The 19,063-nt window shown below is 41.2% G+C and overlaps 1 protein-coding gene across 5 annotated transcripts in view; it reads left to right on the forward strand.

The window, feature by feature from the left end:
- Positions 1–19,063, forward strand: part of Enpp2 (ectonucleotide pyrophosphatase/phosphodiesterase 2) — a 112,253-nt gene that overhangs the window by 42,189 nt on the left and 51,001 nt on the right. For all 5 annotated transcript variants that reach the window (XM_051159677.1, XM_051159675.1, XM_051159676.1 and 2 more), the window contains exons 4-9: positions 1,443–1,568; positions 5,914–5,974; positions 8,246–8,343; positions 8,809–8,888; positions 10,090–10,209; positions 18,785–18,840. In XM_051159677.1, coding sequence (XP_051015634.1) covers positions 1,443–1,568; positions 5,914–5,974; positions 8,246–8,343; positions 8,809–8,888; positions 10,090–10,209; positions 18,785–18,840 — 541 coding nt within the window. The remainder of the gene's footprint in view (positions 1–1,442; positions 1,569–5,913; positions 5,975–8,245; positions 8,344–8,808; positions 8,889–10,089; positions 10,210–18,784; positions 18,841–19,063) is intronic.

The raw sequence follows: 19,063 nt of genomic DNA on the forward strand, positions 1-19,063 counted from the left end.
CACACTATAACACCATTCTGTAAAGGACTTTATTCTCTGGTGTCTGAAGCCAACATGTACTGAATGTGGAAGAATTAAATGTCAAATAACAAGAAAAAGTTGAAAGGAGAAAACAAAAGTTCTTATGGTTCTGCTATGCCACTACAGGAAGCAAGCCAGAGATTTCTGTATAAACTCCTTTTTTCTGTTTAGTATGTCTGGATATTGTATGTATATTTATGTGTGTATTTATATATACAATCATGTGGGAGATGGCATCTGTGCCTCTAAGTCTTTTTAAACTCCATCCTTTCAAATGGCAGCATAGCATTCCATTGGGTTGGAGCATAGTTCACTGACTATTCCAGGTCTGTCTATTCGATCACCTGGCAAGGGCTCCTCTTGGTAGACTGTCATGAAGAAGCAGCCTTGCTTTAGAAGAATGGCATTGCTTTCTCCTGACTACACATCTAAAAGGATGAAGGCTTCAAGTATCCATGTGTGCTCTAGTTTAGGGACATTTTCCTGGACCATTCTTTCAGCAGCCCTTCTACCACCCCATTCATGCCTTTTGCCTCCTTTCCCATGGCTGAGTGATGGTGTCTGTTGGTTACAATGCATGTGGTCTGTCTTTTTGTTTTGGATATGAGCTCCAGGAAGATGGAACTCTTGTCTTTTGTGCTTTGCTGTACCCTCAGCACCCAGAGTATGGAAAAACAATGAGACAGACAGATTATGGGAAATGGAGAAACTAAATATAAATACATGGATTAACCCTCAAATTCAAGAATCATAGGTCATCTCCATCCTCATTATAAAGGCAATTAATGCATATCCATTGAACAGCTGGAATGTGGTGGTTATTCTCACAGTCTTATATCGTATAAGGAACAATATGTTTTTGTTTTTCTTAACTTTCCTTAAGACTTGTAGTTTATTTTCTTAAAAAAAAATCAATAAAAATATAATATTAGCACTCTGATTAAAATAAAAGGGTTACTTTTTTCAGTGTTTCTTTGATGAGCCGAATCCTAAGCTGTCACTCGGCAAGGATGCTGTGTCACATTCACTGACTTCTTTAGGAGCAGGGAGCTTCCTTTTGCAGATGGCCATTTTGGTCAGTTGAGATTTGGAGATCCTTGATGCTTCTTAATGTTCCTTCTCCTTTTGTGGTACTCAGGGTCGTTCTGGATGGGTGGGGTAACTCTCTGACTTTTTGGGGTTTTGTTTTTTCTATGAGAGCTTGGTTCTGCTGTAAGCTTGCCCTCTGCTTTGAAAAAGTAGAAATCCTATCTGTAAGTTCTTCAGATGTCTTCTTGGCCTCTGGCTGACTCAAGTTTCACAAACAGATTAAATGCTGTGGGCTTCTGGCTCTTTTTGTTGGAATCCCCTTGTAAGCAGCTGTGGCCTCTTTCATTTGGTTTGTGTGTATCAGTGAGAGTGTTTCCTTGTAATGCTTTCAGCTCGTGGCTGGGAGTGCACCAAAGACAGATGTGGAGAAGTACGGAACGAGGAGAATGCCTGTCACTGCTCAGAAGACTGCTTGTCCCGGGGAGACTGCTGTACTAATTACCAAGTGGTCTGCAAAGGTACATGCTCTTAGAATGCCTAGAGCCATTAAACACTGGGAATGTGCCCAGACTTCCTGAGTTGTCTGGATAGAACACCTTAGGTGTGGGATTTGGAGGTGGGAAAATTGTTTTTTTTTTTTAATTTGCTTATTTTATGTGTATGAGTGTTTTCCCTGCGTGAATATCTATCTATCTATCTATCTATCTATCTATCTATCTATCTATCTATCTATCTGGTGTGGACAGTGCCTGTGGATGTCAGAAGAGGGCATCAAGTTGCCTGAAACTGGAGTTGTGGGTGGTTATAATGCACCATGTACATGTTGGGAACCAAACTTAGGACCTCTGAAAGAGCAACAAGTGTTCCTAACCACCGAGCCATCCCTCTAGCCTAAGAACTATACTTTTTAATTTTTCACACTTTTTCTTAGCTGTCATCTTCTGTATTTGATTGATTTAAAGCAGCGAAAAGTAAATAGACATCTGAGAATTAGATAAGACACCATAGCAATTAACGTATTTCTGAGTTTCCTTTCCTGGTTAATATAAGGTTTCTTAGCACCTGAGTCTGGAATTTGGTCTAAGAAGTTTATTGAGAAAATGATCTACAGGAAAACCATGTGTGAAGGTCAGGGAAGTGGGATTGGGAAGGGGGCGTGGCAATGCAAGTTGTCATAGGTGAGCCTTGCCTTGGCTTGTGTGATGGCTAACCTGAGAGTGTGTAGAATTACCTGGGATATGGGGCTTCTTTCAATGCCTATAGGGGGAATTATTTTGATTCCTTACTTGCGTTAAGTGATGTGGAGCGACCCATATTTACACACACAAAAATGAGATTTTAAGGATTCATTTTCTGTACATGAGGGGTTTGGCCACACGCATGCCTGGTTGCCATGGAGGTCAATAGAGGGTATCAGATCCCCTGGAACTGGAGTTGTGGGTGGTTTTACGTAGGTGCTAGAGACAGCACCTAATATGGCTCTTAGCCATTGAGCCATCTCTCCATCCCCCAAGACAGACATTTTAAAAATAACTTTTATAGAATTTGTTCTTCGAAAGTTTCATGCACGGTGTATAGTCTTTTCTACCCACTGTAGTCCTCCACCCCCTTTTACCTCCCTTCTACTCCCATTGTCCCCCACTCTATATTCCCCACGTGTACGTCATTTGGTTTTGTTTTGAGCCCCACTGAATTTAACTTTGTCCAACTACGTGGCTTAGGTTAACTGCCCCTCCCCCATGATTCAGCAGCAGTCAGCAAGTCACTGTGGTCCCCTCGCAGGCTGGTGCTTAGCTGTTGCCAGCCTCATTCTCCTGCAGGCCCATTGCAGGCACCTGCAGCTGCTATGAGTTTGTGAGGGCACTGGCTGGGCCACGCCATGCTCACAAGTCAACACTTTACAGCTCTTCTCTTGTCTTCACAGCCTTATGTTCTTCTCGCACCTTCTTCCACAGTGTTCCTTGAGCTCTAGAGAATATTAACGTCCTATTTAGGGCTGAGCGTTAAACCAGGAAGACCCATCTCAAAAGTGAGCAGGTCCAGTCTCTGGGCAGAGGCTCCTGGACTGTGTACAATGAAGCTGAACACTGGTTGGCATGCAGGTTCTTGCTGTGTGCTTTCTAATTGTGAACAAGATGAGACAGGCTGCCCCACCTCCCTGCCACCTTCAGTCCCTTCCATGTGGACTGTCCCTTGATCCTTGAGCTGAAATAAGCCCTGTCTCCTTGGAGTTGTTATTCTCAGACTATTTTATCATAGCAACAGGAGAAGAGACTCTGTGGTAAAGAGTAAATCACAGAGTCCTCTGAGGCATCAAAGCATGACTTTTGCTCCCAGTGCATGTAAGCTATTTACCCAGGCCCCAGCAGCAGCCTAGGGCTGGGGGTGCTTGTTGATGAAGACACTAAAGCATCAATAGATCCAGGTACAGCCAAAGCCTTATGTGTATAGTGTGTGTGTGTGTGTGTGTGTGTGTGTGTGTGTGTGTGTGTGTGTGTGTGTTGATGCAGAAAATGATGCTTTTATGGTATTATAATGGTCAGGGGCCTACAGGAAATATAAAGGACATTGCTTCTGATGTAAGAGGCACTTCAGGAACCATACCAGCCACTTAGGGATGGTTAAGCAAAAATCCATGGCTTTTTAAAAATCTATAGCTTAGCCAGGCGGTGGTGGCGGTCACCTTTAATCCCAGCGTTTGGGAGACAGAGGCAGGTGGATCCCTGTGAGTTCGAGGCCAGCCTGGTCTACAATGCGAGTCCAGGACAGCCAAGGTTACACCCAGAGAAACCCTGTCTCAAAAAACAAAAAACAAAACAAAACAACAACACAACAACAAAAATAAATAAAAATCTATAGCTTACATCACCTCTTATTTCCTAAATTAAGTCCTTTTCCCATCTCTGGCACAGAATGTTTGTGAAACATTTCTTAAATGACTTTGGGGAATGGCTAGGGATACACTATGTGGAAGATGCTTGGTTAAATCCCTCGTTAAGAAAAGAAAAAAGATTTCAGGAAAAAAAGCCCTTTCTGTGAGGTGTAAACGGCTCTGGAAATTGCCCTTTCCTGCTTGTGCTTTGTGCAGCTTCCTCTACTAGTTAGGCTTTTATTTTGAAGTGTTAACATTTGCCAAGATTTTATTTCTCCTTTCCTTTTAATCTTTATGCAGTAAATATAAGAGGAAGGCACAGAGGCTACAAGGAGAAAAGCCCTGGATGTCATTAGTCACTGAATCATGACAGGTTAAGGCCATTTTTGGTGGTTTGAACTCTGACTTCGATACTTTCTTTAGTGAGTCTCACGTGGCTCGGAGTTGCTTGTGCTTGGTAAAGCTAATTCAGCTTCTTTATTAGCTTGCCTGGTCATCCAATAGCTGTATGGTTCTGGGCCGTAGGAGACTTCCAGTATTCTTCCTATGGGGGAAGTGTCTGTGAGATATTGGTCACAAGTTTCATGTCTGTTCAAGACATAGTTTTTGTCTGTCTTAGAGAAACTTAAGGTGAATTCTTATTGTTACGGGTAATTTTATTTCCAAAGACTTTCATCTCTAAATCTTTTCTGTTGCTAATTCAAAATATCCGAGGCTAGGCCTTTTGGTCCATGTCCCCCAACTCCTGCCCCCACCCCTGACAGAGTTTCTCTGTGTAACAGCCCTGGATGTCCCAGAACACACTTTGTAGACCAGGGTGGCCTTGAACTCACAGCGACCTGGAGGCTGGGATTTTTAATGGATAAGATCACTCCTAGTTTAGAGGCTAAAAATCTCCTCTTTGGAAAACCCAGCTGTTTGATCTCGGATGATGACTGTCATAACACCGCAGACTCTTGTCACAGTGAAGGGAGTCTGCGGACGCTCCCGTAAGACGCTTCGTTCTTGTGGGAACTAGAGAAGTCCTAAGAGACATACATTGATCTCCTCTAAGAATGGTGATCCCACAACCTCGTTTCGTTCCATGAGGCTCTCTGCCTCTTAAAGATTTTGCCACTTCAAGCCCTGCCACATGGGAGACGGATACTGTAGAGCTCGAACTTTTGGGCTACAAACTACAGTAGAAACCTAAAACTATCAACTGTGGGCCGAGGAAACGATGGTTCAGTTAAAGTGTGAGGTCACCAGAATCCATGTGAAAAGCGAGGCAAGATGGTGGTAGATGGAGACAGTCAGATCCTGGCATCTCATTGGCCAGCCAGTCTAGCCAATCCGTAAGCTTCAGGCTTATAAAAAGCCCTTGCCTTAGAAAATCAGATGGGTAGTGACACAGAAAAATACCGGATATAGACCCGTGGACTCCACACATAGCAGCGCTCATATCCTCAGATCTTGATGCAAAGGTAAGAGGGAAAGACAGCTTGGGTTTGGTTTATAAATTCAGTACTATTCACACGCTTGTCGGAAAAAGCTCTCTTGCAATTTTTTTCTTATTCCTGAATATTATGATGACAACAGAAGCCTCTTCTCCATCTGAAGGGAAGTTGTGTCATGCTTTCTACGGCTTTGAGATCTTTAGTGGCAAGGGAGAGAACGTTCCATCGAATGACCAAACAGTTTATTTTTGGAGGGAAACAAACATGAAATCTTGTCCACTGACGCCACTTTTTTCTTTTTTAAATCTACAAACCATTTAGGCTCTGAAAGCTGAAATAAACACCATTTGAGGTTATTAAATCTTAGCTTTCCCACCATGTATGGGTGTACTTTAAAAGCCAAAGCAGACACTAGACTTTACTTCAGAATTTCTTTTTAGATGGTATCCCATAAACAAGTACCAAATAGGACACTGAGTCTGGCATTGTACTTCTGCTCTCTGGATGGTGTCTATAAATAGACCTCACAATAAATGTCCCCATTTTTCCTTGTAGGAGAGTCACACTGGGTGGATGATGACTGTGAGGAAATAAAAGTCCCTGAGTGCCCTGCAGGGTGAGTGTATTTTGTCTTGTGCATATTATGAAGTAGTCCACATTCCTTGATAAGCCACCCCAAAGAATGGAGGGGTAAAGGACTACAAACTTTTAAAGATGAACATCCTCTTATGTGAGTCCTTATAGGTTGCCGGTCAAGCTATCTCAAGGTTTAAAAAAAAAAAAAAAGCTCAATTATGTATTTGTGGGTGTGGGTGTGGGTGTGCGCGTGCATGCAGGATGTGTATGTAAACACTCACACCATAACACATGTGTAGAGGTCAGAGGACAACTTTGTGGAGTTAATTCTCTCCTTTTGCCTTTACACGGCTTCCAGAGATCCAACTCAAAGGAGCAGGCTTACAGACAAGCACTTCTGCTGCCCAGCCAAGTCGCCAGTGCTATCTTGCAGCTTTGATTTTTTTTTTTTGCCTCTAACTTTCTCCTTCCTCTGCTGTGCACACTGGAGTCTCAGTGTCTGCTGTGGTCCACCAAAGTGCATCTGCTGATCACTGGAGGGTGTGTTTCCGGCCGCGGTTCCCTGCCCTACCGCTGCGTCTCTCCCACAGGAGTTTTCCCTGGGTTCTGTTTTTGTCTTAGTGTGTGAGAGAGGAGAGAGAAAGAAAGAGATGTCAGAATTGCTAAAGCTGTCATCCAAGAAGGTAACTCCTAGCAGAGATGGCAGAAGCCTGCCTCTCTGCCTAAGGGCTGCCTTACTTGGGGACAGCCACATTGAGTGACACCTCTTGGCTCAAGTGTGACCAGAATTGGACACTTACGCCTTCCAGGAAACTGGAGACTTTATGAGCCGTTACCATGCTTGGCAGAAAACACATTCTCAATAAATAATGCTCTCATAATGTATTTAGTCTTTAAGTATTCATGTTTGTGTGTACTGTGTAATTTATTCATAATTATGTATAATGTATACATAATTTAAGTGTTTAGATATTGTTATTTTCCCCTCCTTAAAAAAAAAACCTCTTAATTAGGCATAAAAGGAAAGAAAAATAAAGATGTCTCAACACTTTGGATGCATAGGATAGGATGAACAATTTCTGACTGCTTATGTATGACCCCCTTAAAATACATTTTACTTGATACATGACTTCAGATAGCCACAAGCTTGCTTAGCCTTCAGTTATTAGAAAGATCTCAGTACATAGGTCAGATTTGTACCATTTCATCCATTTTTTTTTTTTTTTTTAAGAGCTGAGGACCGAACCCAGGGCCTTGTGCTTGCTAGGCAAATGCTCTACCACAGAGCTAAATCCCCAACCTCCGTTTCATCCACTCTTGGCCTGGATCAATGAGTCCTTTGCTGATAGACATCCTAAATTCTTCATAATTTAAATCTCCTTGGAAATGGCTTTTTAATAAACTCGAAGGAATGCTTGTATAATGCTTAGGTCTAGTGGAAAGAGTGTTAATTTTACCTAACTCATGTAGTCATCAACTCACTGATATATCTGATATGGATTTATTGAAATTGAATGTGATGGTCCATGCCCGTAATCCCAGCACTGAGTCTGAATCAGCCGCAGTGCAGGCTGAAGGAGGAGTGTGAGTTTGAAGGCAGCCTAGTCTGCATAGTAAGTTCCAGGGCAGTATGAAACCCCGAGAAGGGAAGTCTGTTAACAAATAATTATAGTAAGATAAACAATAATGGGCAGTGGGGGTGGAGAGAGCACTGTCTGCTCTTCCAGAGGTCATGAGTTTAATTCCCTGCAACCACATGGTGGCTCATAACCGTCTACATTGGGATCTAACGCCCTCTTCTGGCATGTAGGCCTACATGCAAATAGAGCACTCATACATAAAATCTTTAAAAAAGGATATATGATAATGCATATGTGAGTGAAAGGTGGTGTGTCTTAGCATCATGAAGGGATCCAGAAGCGTGGGCAACGGAACACCATCGGAAAGGAAATTTTGAGCTGAGTTTTACACAATGAATAAGAACTTTCCAGGTTGAAAATCAGAAAATACATACTTTTGACACATGCCACTGTACGTTAAAATTTTTTTTTATAACTATTGCATAAAGCCCTTGTTTATATGGTTGGAAACAACAGTAGAGTCAGTTGCTTTCTCTTGGCCATGGTGACTTTGCCCATTTAACTCTGAATCCAGTTGCCTCCCATGTAATGTGGCTGGAGCCCAGCTTATCCACGGTCCTCCCTTCTTGGGTCTTCCTGGTATTGATTGGTCCCAGTCTTGAGCGGTGACTAGACACTGTGCAATGTCTGTGGCAGTAGTTTCCCCGAGAGTTACTGTGCTGCTGTTTAAGGTTTGTCCGTCCTCCGTTGATCATCTTCTCCGTGGATGGGTTCCGTGCATCGTACATGAAGAAAGGCAGCAAGGTCATGCCCAACATCGAGAAACTGCGTAAGTCATTTCCTCCCTCCATGTTCTCATCGGTCCCCCAGGACAATCATTGCTCTGCTGTTGGCTTCCGGAGAACACTGTCAGTCAGTCAGTCAGTCAGTCAGTCAGTCTGTCTGTCTCTCTCTTCCTGCCTGCCTTCCTTTCTTCTTAATCTAAAAATTTCACTATTGAAAATACTACAAAAGAAAGTAATGTGTTTTTTGTAGTTGAGGAAATGAAGACTTTTTTTTGTTGTTGTTTTGTTTTTGGTTTTTTGAGACAAAGTTTCTCTGTGTATCCCTGGCTGTCCTAGACTCGCTTTGTAGACCAGGCTGGCCTCAAACTCACAGTGATCCACCTGCCTCTGCCTCCCGAGTGCTGGGATTAAAGGCGTGTACCACCACGCCCGGCTGGAAATGAAGACTTTTATACATGAAGTCATTGTGGATGGTTTTCTTGTCCTGATAACTCATTTTCTACTTCCAGGATCCTGTGGCACTCATGCTCCCTACATGAGGCCTGTGTACCCAACAAAAACCTTCCCCAACCTATATACTTTGGCCACTGTAAGTATTTGTTTCCATATAATGTGTATTCAAAGGTCTGATTTAACCCTGGAATGACTTAACGGGGGACTTATTTTTTTTTTTCCCGAGGGACTTATTTTTTAAAACATAGAACATGCTTTAAAGAAAAAGAAAAGATTTATTTTTGGTATAGTATTTGAGAGTTTTACACAGAATATTTTTCATTATATCCTTTCCTGCCTCTTGACTCTTCCCAGACTGTTCCCTGCTCCCTCCTCATCCAACTTCATGTTCGTTCTCGCTCTTAAAAAAAAACAACAATAAAAACAAAAGCAAAAGAAGAAGCCATATAAAAGTATAGAGTCTGACTTTTTGTTGGCCAAATCTATTTATCTGCGTGGGAGCGTGCACACACACATACATGTATGATGCATGAACGTGTGTGTATGCGCGCATGCATGCATGCATGTGTTAGTTAGGGAACAACTTTGGAGAGTCAGGTTTATCCTTCTACCATATGGGTTCTGGGCTCCAACTCAGATTTTTAGGCCTCACTGGTGAAGGCCTCGCTGGTGCAACTGGCTGACCTGAAGGGAAGTTTAAGAACGTGGTCTTCAGTATTCAAAGAAAACTTGTTTCCCTCCATTTGCCTCTGTTGTTCACAGAGAGTGCTGCTCAAAGCTTCGTGTGTGACTGAACTGAACTGCAAAATTAAAACTAAGCCTTTTCACACACTGTTCTAGCCGAGCTCCCCATTCAACTCTCACCTCCAGAGAGCTGACATTTATCTTCTGAACTGTCAAATAAGAATGTTGGTTTCAGGGCTTCTGTGTTTTAATTATCAAACATTCCAAACTCTACCTTATTTTCTTGTTCCAAACACATTCTGTACTAGTATTATTCTTCACGTTATTGACTCAAAGAAGAAGTAGAATCATAAATTGAGTCTTCTTTGGGGACATGTATACATTTCAAATAAAGTAATGAAAATGTCCATTTTGTTAAGTTTCAGTGACAAAAGCTAAATATTATATTTCTTGTCATCATCTTATATTTCTAAAATGAATTAAAATTAGTTATGACTCATGTGTGTAAAACTGGACACAAAATAAAGGCTATACATATCCTACTTGATTTGATTAATTGGATATTGTTATAAAACCTTCTATGACAAGAAAATTGACAATAGATTGAGGATTATTAAATTGCTATTTAACAGTAAAATTGCTCTTATATAAAGGGTTTATATCCAGAATCCCATGGAATTGTTGGCAATTCAATGTATGATCCTGTGTTTGATGCTACTTTCCATCTACGAGGGCGAGAGAAGTTTAATCACAGATGGTGGGGAGGCCAACCGGTAAGTCCTGAATTCTGTGTGTCTGTGTGCCTGTGTACATGAAATATTTCATCTAAAATGGGGAGGATGTTCTTATCTTTCAATATTTCATGAGTATGCTCATATATGTGTACATTTTATATATATATGTGAATATATAGTATGATACAAATATATATGCACATACATGCATCTATGTATGTACATGTATGAACTAAGTTTTGATGATAAAAGTGTGAGATGATAAATTCTTTCTCTGGGATGATAGTGGTGGAAATGTGTTATAGGTTGAATGTCAGAACTCCTAGATGAAAGAATAATCAGATGTTATTGACTTATTAAATTTGGGGGTACATCGCAAAAGGACAAGAACTATGATTTCCCAGATATCTTGACCTCAAGTGACAGCATAAGTGGAAATAAGTATGGTTCCTGGGGAAGGAAATGGATTAAAACTCACAGGGAACTTATCGATTATTTTGTTTAAATCACTTCAATCACAGAAGATAGATGTAATAAGTAGAATCGTCCCTTGGTTCTGAGGCTGAGATTGACACTTTGAAGAAGATCCTGTTGTGTACTTCAGACACTTGGGCAGAAAATCAAAAGGCTTCAGGTGGCTTCCGCTGGTGATTTTCCTGTGACTGTGGATGGTTAGGCACTCGGCTTTGATCAGACATGAGAAAAGCAGTGACATAAAGCCATGGTTGTTGACTGTCTAGAACTGAGCTTAAGGGTACAAGCTCCAGGTCAGAAGGCTCAGAATTACCACAGGAACATAGCCCATGGCACAGCCAATCAGGGATATGCAAAGAGGGGATGGAAAATGGTCAGGAATGTAGTTTATTAGACTTCTGTGCCCAAGTGTGAGAGGGAGGTGGCATCCTCACCCATCCCACACAGCCACCATGCTGAGACAGCCTTGATTCTAAGCATTCACGGCCATAGATAGGTAGAATAAGTAATAGAAGTTAGAGATGAGTTCATAAAGTATCCCTTTCTGAGAGAAGGTCATCTGCTGTCAAAATATGCATCTTGCTTAATAGGTAAATCACTATGCAAGGATAAATGTGGGCTTCTTTTTTTTTTTTTTTCCTTTTAAAATAAACACTGACAGACTTCCTGTATGCCTGTACAAAAGGCTCTTTATAATAGATGTTCTGATTTTGCTGTTTTTATTCAGGCTGGATTCCCAGAAGTCTATGATGACTTAGTTTGTGATCCCAGTGAAATTTGTTGACAGGGTGGATTTCACAAGTTTATGATAGAGGAATATTTTATGAGTAAATAAAATGTTGGAAACGTGAGCTTTATTAGACTATCGCTAGTTTGGGTTTTGGCAATAATTTGATTATGGAAGCTGACTTGCCGGAGGAACCTCAAGGGAGATATGGAGATAAATGCTAATCTGATCCTATGGGATCACTGTACACTTGGTGTTGACATTACGTTTCCTCTGGGTTAACATGACTCAGCAGCAGAAAAGTTCACACATTCATTACCTCCTGCAGACACTCCGCAGAATGACTCTGTTAACTGGTCCCATGAAGTCAGTTCTCTGTCCTACTTTGTTGGCCTGCTTCTTCTCTAGCTTTCAGTTGACACGTACGACCAAACCTCCTTATGCTCCCCACCAAGACGTGTGGTGAAACTGATTTGTGTGTCCAACATCTTCATCGAGACAGGCACCGTGAGAGTGCTAAGGACCATCATAGCTACACTTTAAAAATCCCATTGTATTGAAATCTGATCTATCTGGAGTGCATACAGACACAAGCTTTATGTAACTATATAGACTAAGTATACCAGCATATAGAATACTAAGCACTATAGGAAATAATTTCTATATATTTTTGAAGCATGTATGCAAAGATTTGTACATTTTATAAAGTTCCCCAATTAAAAAAAATAATTTGAGTAGAAAAATTATTTATAAAAATCTTAAACTGGTAATTCAATTTAATTCCATTCATTTTATTCCTGAATGATGAAACTGTGTAGGACATAAATAACACCAACAGCAGATACGGTGTTGAATAGAGCCACTTCTTGTTTCTGTTTAAAACCTAGCAGATAGAACGAAGATTTGGGGAATGTTCATGTGAAAAGTTGAGTATGTTTTCAACAAATAATTTCTACAACTTAATTTCATCTTTAAAAGCAATCGGATATCATCACCTTCACTATGAAGTCTTTTTCAACTATCAGAAGTTGCCATGTACTTGCTTATGACTCTGTGTGTCTCATGTGTCTTTTAATGGAGTCCCTTGGAGTGGTTGCTTCTTTGACAATACTTTGATACAGTCCTGTAACTGCTGCTGAAGAGGTCAATGGAGTACTTTTGCGCCCAGAGTAGATCAGGACCCTCAGACACATGTGTATGTAACCTCAGGGCACTGACTCAATCTACAGATTGGAGAGACAAGTCAAGCCCCAGCTCAAGTCCTCTCAAGTCAACACTCCTGGGTGTTTTTTAAGGGAAGCAGATGCTTTCCTTCTCTTCTCAAGCTGCCTGGTCTTGAATCACTTCTCACCACTATTGGTGGGGCAGCGCCCATCTTCCTTAATGACTTACAGTCTAAAATGAGGGAAGTTGGCATATTCCAAAGAGAGATGGCAAAAGGCTATACAACAGTATTGGAATGAATGTCCAGGCCAGAGGGATGGTACCTGTCATTGTCTGCTTTTCTTATGTCTTTTCCTTCCACCTCTTTCCCATAACACTGTCGCAGAACCTCCATCCCTTACTGGAGTTTACTTTTGTTCTTGGTGCTGGGTATTGAACCAAGGGCCTTGTGCATCCAAAGCGTGTGATATGCTGCTAGCTTTGAAGGCAGCGGTTCTTAACCTGTAGGCTGTGAGCCCCACAGAGGTCACATATCAAATATCCTGCTTATAAACAATCCATAGCACTAGTAAAATTGCAGTTATGAAGTAGCAACGAAAATAATTTTACGGTTGGAGGTCAGCACAACAGAGGAACTGTACTGAACGGTCGCAGCATTAGGAAGCTTGAGAACCACTGACTTAAGGTACTTAGTAAGAATGAGTTTGCGCCCCTGCTCCCCTTGAGGTACTTAGCCAGGACGTGTTCCTTTGCAACCCAGGCACTGGCCTTTTAGTTCCATTTCAAATTTCACTTGAACTAGCTGTCATAGGGGTTCTATTGTTGCAGTGAAATATAACCAAAAGGCAAGTTGGATAGAAAGAGTTTATTTGGCTCACGCTTCCATATTGCTGTTAATTACTTACTGAACAAACTTAGGGCAAAAACTCAAACTGGGAAGGAACATGGAGGCAGGACTTGATGCAGAGGCCATGGAGGGTGCTGCTTACTGGCTCCCCCTCCCCCCCAATCCCCATGGCTTGCCTGCTCAGCTTGCTTTCTTATAGAAGCAACGACCATCTGCCCAAGAGTGGCTCCACCCACAATGGACTGGACCTACCTATGTCAATCACTAACCATCAATCATTAAGAAAAATGCCTCACAGGCTTGCCTATCTTAGGGAGGCATTTTCACAACTGAGGCTTCTTCTTGTCTGATGTAGCTTGTGTAAAGTTGGCATAAGACTAGCCAGGAGAGTATTTGTCCCCAGGAGGCCTGCTTAGCAAAGCTAAGTGAATCAAGTTTAGCTTTCTTTATCATACTTTAGGCCAACTTCTTTTGTTTAATTGTCACTTGTTTGTCTGCTTTGGTTTGTGGGTGGCAAGGGGATAGAGACTGGCTTATTCATTTCTATCACAAGATTGAATCAAAAGCCTGGCTCAGTTGGTGCCCCGTGCACTGTCCTTGGGGCTGACCTGCTCTGTGCTTCATTTGAGACAGGTTTTACCTATGCTTTTATGGAGTGTTTGTCCTTAAGACCAGGACTCCAGGGCTTGGGGATTTAGCTCAGTGATAGAGCACTTGCTTAGCAAGCACAGGTCCTGGCTTCAGCCCCCAGCTTCCTGGGGCTGGGGTGGTTGTGTAGGAGAGTAGGATTCTAAATGGACCTGTAGTCCTAGCTACTCGAGAGGCTGAGGTCTGAAGGATCACAAGTTCAAGGTTAGCCTAAGCCACTTTAGTGAGATTCTGACTCAACATAAAAGGTGAAAAGAGAGAGGATTGGGGATATGACTCTGTGGTAGAGTACCGTGGAGCCCTGGCTTATATCTCCTGTATGGAGAATAAAAAGAACAGAAAACGAAATGGAACACAACCAAAATAAAAGGAACAATAAACATATAAGCAAGTAGGGCTCCATCTTCTTAGAGGGCGCAGCTCCAGGCCTGCAGGTTCCCAGCTCTGTTGCTGGCCTGCCATTGGCTGTAATCAGATGGAGAGCAGCACAGCATGTGGTCTGCTCTCCTGCATCCCTCGCTGGCGCTTCTGTTCCCACTATCTCCCGACTCTCAGCTGATCTGCTTCCGCTGAAGGGAGGGGTAGAGGACAAGAGAGTAATGGGGGAGAATCTGATCAAATTACAACTGATAAGTGTGGGAGATTATAAAAAACCTACGCTATATTCACGTGTGGAATTGGTGCTCTCATCTGCCCCTCTGGCCACTCAAAACTCTTCCTTACCCAGTTCCGTGACTTTGAACGCAAAGAACATTTTTTTTTTTTAATTTTTTTTTTTTTTTTTTGCAAAGAAAGGGATTACAGTTGTTTGCTTCTGCTTTTGAAAAAGAATATTTCTAGATTATTTCCTTTTTAAAAAACTTCCCTGATTCCCTACCTATGTACTTTACTTAATTACAGAAGTGTTGAATTTCAATCTGGTTCCAGTGGGGGGAAGCTTTATTGATTCTTGGTGTTTCTGGCAATGCAGCAAGAAGATACAGTCCTATTTTCAGTTGCTCAGTTTCCAAACTACACCCCGCAGGGCACCAATGGTGAGAGTTGTGTTTCTAGAGAATAAGTAACAGAGGGTTGTGAGGACGAAGGATAAGAGGTCCATCGTCACTGTCTTCTCAGTTTATTTGTTGAAAACATTTTAACAACCTCTAAACAATATATGTTTGCATTCAAGGTCACAAGAAATCATAACTTCTATTTCTCTTAATTAAAAAGAACCAGAAACCTTTCTTTCCCCTCTACTTAAAAACAAATAGCACTAGAGGGTTGTTTTTGCTTTTCTTTCTTTCTTTCTTTCTTTCTTTCTTCTTCTTCTTCTTCTTCTTCTTCTTCTTCTTCTTCTTCTTCTTCTTCTTCTTCTTCTTCTTCTTCTTCTTCTTCTTCTTCTTCTTCCTCTTCTTTTTTTGGGGGGGGGGAAGACAGCATTTTAATGCCTTCAGTTTTGATAAGTTCTGTACTCTGGCCCTTGAAATAGAAGATGATATGCGTATGGCCTCTACAGAAGCACTCGGGTAGCTTAGGGTTTGACTTAAATCCCTTCATGCTTCAGGTTCCCAGAATTTGCTAGATTTCAACTGTGCTATGAGATTATTAAGTGTTTTCAAACCTTTTAATTTTACAATATCTAAAAAATTTTCAGGACGTGTTATATGAAAGGGTGCTCATATTTAAAATTGAGATAGGTGAAAATTTATATTTGGTTTGGATAATTTTGTATCTCATCGTTGATAGAGTATTTTAGCCCAGGTTTCCCCTCCCTCCAACCTCTTTTTCTTTCATTACTCATTAAACTTTTTCTACTTTCCAACTAGTCTCTTCTTCTTTTTATTTATTTCTTTTGTGTATGTGTGTATACGCTGCTGTATTTAATTAGTATTCCTAATATGAATAAATATGCATTTAATGTCATATATTCTGTTATCCACTTTTTGTTCTCTTCTGATTTTTTTTATTTTTAGAAATAGACTCAGTGTGGTAGCTAATAAAGAGAGATAATCTTGCTCCTTTTTGCAGAAGAAAGACACTTTTGTGTTTTTATATTTGAGCTCAAATTTGTACTCCCTCTGTCCTAGCCCCCTTACTGCTGGGACTACAGATTAACACTACTGTACCTGGCTAGAAACACACTTTTTGATCTTCAGATTGCCTTACTGGTTTATATTTTGGTTGGTTTTTTTTTTTTTTTCAGATATAAGTGTGATTCCAATAGATAATTTGTGTAAAGCAGACACAATAGAGTCTAATGGCACACACATGTGCTTGGCAGGTAGAGGCTAGCAGGACCAGGCTCTTCAGTTATGTGATGAATGTGAGGCCACAAGGTCTATAAAAAGACCCTGTGTAAAAAGACAGATTATGATTTTTGTCACCAGTGTAAGTGGTTTATTAAAGGCTCTTTGATATCCCTAGTGGGCTTGATAGGTCACTTAGGAGGCCATGGGTTGGGATGGGTGCTAGAAGCATGTGAAGGCAGCCCTCTGGTGCCCTTTCTTGGTCATCCTTAGCAGGATGGAACTGGGCCAAGCCAGGTGCCTGAGCAGCTCCTTTGCTTAGTCCCTTCAGGGTCTCCATGCATTCCCCTTACATCCACATTCTTGATTTTCATGAGTTCTGTCAGAGTAACTTTCCCATTGTCACTTGTCATCTTCACACTGTGTTTGCATCCTTCTATCACTGCGAATCCTTCTGGACGCTCTTGTACATGAGCTAAAAGTTACCCCTAGGACTTCCTATTGTCTAGGTAGTGCCGGCAGCAGCATGAGCTCTATGTTATGCTTTTGGAGAATGTAGGGAATAGTTTGAGATGTCCATGCTATGATTTTTTTTCTTTAGCAAGCCCCAGGTTGACCTTATATTTCTTATAGATCAAATACTGCCTGGTATGTGGTGCTGTTTCCTTGGAAACAGCAAAGCAGTTGCTTTTCCAGGAAGTTGTTTGGATCTGAGTGCAGTGGGCTTGTGTCACTGGAAATAAAGGAAGTATAAACATTGGTCCCATATTATGAGAAACAGGCCTCTTTAGGATCTGGCACAGTTTTGAGGCTGGCACAAGATGGCTTAGTTTGAGTCATCTCTTCTTGGTAGAAGTGTTGAGGGTACTTTAAAGTCTAGGATGCCTTGTAAAACCTGGATGGACCATGGCAGAGGTTATCTATAAGTTGGAAGGGTGTTATCCAGGGATGGATCAAACTAAGAGGAGACACTTACAGCAATGTGAGACCCCTAAATCTCTGAGCCATCCCAGAGAACCAGATGTCCTAGATCACAGGGAGCCATGGGAATGAGGCGAGGCTCCTCTCCCTCTAGCTCACTTAGAATCCCACAGATTTGCAGGGGCTTGGTACCCTCTTATTTCATGCCTCACTAGTTAGCTGGAATAGCTGTGGATCTTCAGGGTCTAGCTTTCTAGATGTTTCATAGGGCTCTGAAATCCTGTCAGAAGTTTTCAAGCTAGGCGTCTTTGAAATGGTTCACCAAACCTCTTGATCGCCTATGCTTCCCGATTACATATTTCTACAAGAAATAAGTAAGTAAATAAAATGAAGATTTCTATCAGAGTCATAAAATATTCCCAAAGTCTGCATGCAATGAAACGAATAAAGGATCATTGCTTTGGTCTGGGACTAGAGTCTTCCTCATGTAGTGCACTTCTCCTTTGAGGGGATTTCTTCCCACAGACTTCTAGTGGGACACTTGCCACTGTAAGCTGTTTTTAATGCTCCCAAAGTAAATGGATTCCATTGATTTGCGCTATTGTGTAATAATAAAAGACTGAAACGAACTGTTTACTCAATGCTAAAACACTGGTTCAAGGATTTTAAGGGAATTAACTCATTAAAATGGAGCATCATCCCATATGCCAGAAAAGTCCATCTGCAGTGTGAAGGGAACCCAAAGCACACAAAGATGAAGTAAGTTTCTTGAGGGCATGCAGTTGTTAAGTGACAGAAGCAGGGGTCAAGGTTCAGGCTGCAACGGTGCAAAGCTTGGCTTCTGAGCTCCTTTATCCTTCGCTTCTCATCAACACGACCGTGAAAGAAGTAATGAAATCTCACTGTGTATCCTAGGCTCATCCTCTTGCCTCAGACTCCCCAGTACTGTGGTTGCAGGCATACCTCAGTGGCTGGTTTAGGGAGAATATTTAAAATGATTCATGAAATGTTTCATTCACCCAACTTATCCTAGAAGCTTCTCCCCAGAGCCCCAGTTACTAAAAAGAAAAAAAGCTAGATGAACATTATAGAAAAAAAAATAGATTTAAAAATAGTCTTTTTAGTTCTTTTCTTCTCATTCATCTAGTTTAAAGTCAAACAGGACAAGCTAGACTTAAGGATTCTGACATCTGGGTACCAAATTGGGATTCTGTTCCATAAGGCTGACAGTCGTAAAAGAAACATATGGTGTACCCTGCATCCTTTGATGAGCAGAATTCTGCCACATAAGAAATGCTTAAAACAATTATCAGAGAAGACAGGTATAGGAAAGAGAGACGTTGGGCATGAAATAGGTTTTTCAAAAGTCAGTAGCATTGCAGCAAAGCTTTTTTGAGAACTTTTGCAGAATATGTATTGAATAACGTTTATGGAAATAATGAGTCTGACTTCCAGATGTGAAAAAAAAAAAAAGGTTGGAAATATTGTGAATTTTATGGTGGGTGTGAGTAGAGTATAACATATCAGATCTGATGTATTTTAGTCTTTTTCTTCTTTGATGAGAACTCAGGACATATTAAAAGCCTCTTATATTTTCCTCATTAGCTATGGATTACAGCCACCAAGCAAGGGGTGAGAGCGGGAACATTCTTCTGGTCTGTGTAAGTCACCTTTATTTTGTCAACGTTTATAAAATCACAGCTATGGTTCACTTTATGGAACATCAGTTTAGCCAACTTCATTTTAGCTAAATAAAATGTTTCATGTTTATGAGGATTTATTGATTCAAAAATAACATTCAATGCATTCTTTTTCCTCAGAGTTTCTTTTTCTATCTCCCTTTTTACTTCCTTTTTCACCCTCTCTTCTTTCTTTATCTCTACT

This window comes from Acomys russatus, chromosome 17, assembly GCF_903995435.1.
Source record: "Acomys russatus chromosome 17, mAcoRus1.1, whole genome shotgun sequence".
NCBI classification, from domain to species: Eukaryota; Metazoa; Chordata; class Mammalia; order Rodentia; family Muridae; genus Acomys; species Acomys russatus.